Here is a 1,011-nt window from a genome sequence, read left to right on the forward strand (position 1 = left end):
CTTAATGAACTTTCGCTATATGGAGATCTTGAGATTTTAAATGCCGAAAACGGATATGGATCGTTTAAATAATCTTGTTGTTCCGGTTGTTGTTCGTCTTGTTGCTCCCGTTGTTCTCCCCCTCCTTTTCCTTTTTTAATTATTTCCGATTTATTATAGATTTTAATGGCTGAATATTCATGTTCGAAATTATTTTCATTATCGACTATATGAGGAGACGATATCGTTGTTGTTTCTGTAACAACTACCCGAATTCGACATCACGTAAACAAAAAAATACGTTAAAAGCATTTCCGTTTCCTTTTTGACTACTCACTTTTTTTTCTTATTATAAAAATAGCCGTTAATAATATGATAAATATTATCAATGATATAAATAATAAAATGATAATTTTAAAATCATGATAAAAAGGTACGTTATTATCCGATTGATTTAATTCATTCTCATCGGTCGAAGATATTTTTTCTAGAAAAAAAAAAAAAAAAAATAGATAAATAATTAGTCTCGTTGTTTGTGATAACGATAATTAAATGATAATAATAATAATAATAATAACAACCTCCCGTAACGGTTAATGTCGTAAAATTATAGATTATCGTTGATGAACCCGCATTATTCTGTGCTGTGATTTTAACGTTGTATTTTGTCGCGGGTTCTAAATCCGTTAAAATTATAACGGAATCGTTCGATTGTATTATTCTAGAAATTTTAGTCCACGTAATTTCATCGAAACGTTGATATTCTAGAAAAATATTCCTTATCGGACAACCGCCATCTTGCCATGAATCAATTTTTATACCGACGGACGACGAATTAATTATTAATATTTTTTTATTTTTTCCCAATACCGGAACTGAAATTTGAAAATCTCTCTATCTCTCTCTCTTTCTCTCTCTTTTTATTAAAATAAATAATTAAAAAATTAATTTACCTGAACCGAGTGTATAACCGCTTACGATATCACATGGTAATCCCATACCGATATCGTTAAAAGCCGTTATGTATAATTG

At 29.3% G+C, this 1,011-nt stretch overlaps 1 protein-coding gene across 1 annotated transcript in view; it reads right to left on the bottom strand.

The window, feature by feature from the left end:
* The window catches only part of Phum_PHUM163340 (down syndrome cell adhesion molecule, putative), a gene marked incomplete at both ends in the record, with an annotated part of 8,882 nt that continues 7,871 nt past the window's right edge, over nucleotides 1-1,011 (bottom strand). The window contains 3 exons of the mRNA XM_002424876.1: nucleotides 1-235; nucleotides 317-466; nucleotides 561-873. Coding sequence (XP_002424921.1) covers nucleotides 1-235; nucleotides 317-466; nucleotides 561-873 — 698 coding nt within the window. The remainder of the gene's footprint in view (nucleotides 236-316; nucleotides 467-560; nucleotides 874-1,011) is intronic.

Source organism: Pediculus humanus, genomic scaffold (genome assembly GCF_000006295.1).
Source record: "Pediculus humanus corporis 1103172107511 genomic scaffold, whole genome shotgun sequence".
Taxonomy (NCBI): Eukaryota; Metazoa; Arthropoda; class Insecta; order Psocodea; family Pediculidae; genus Pediculus; species Pediculus humanus.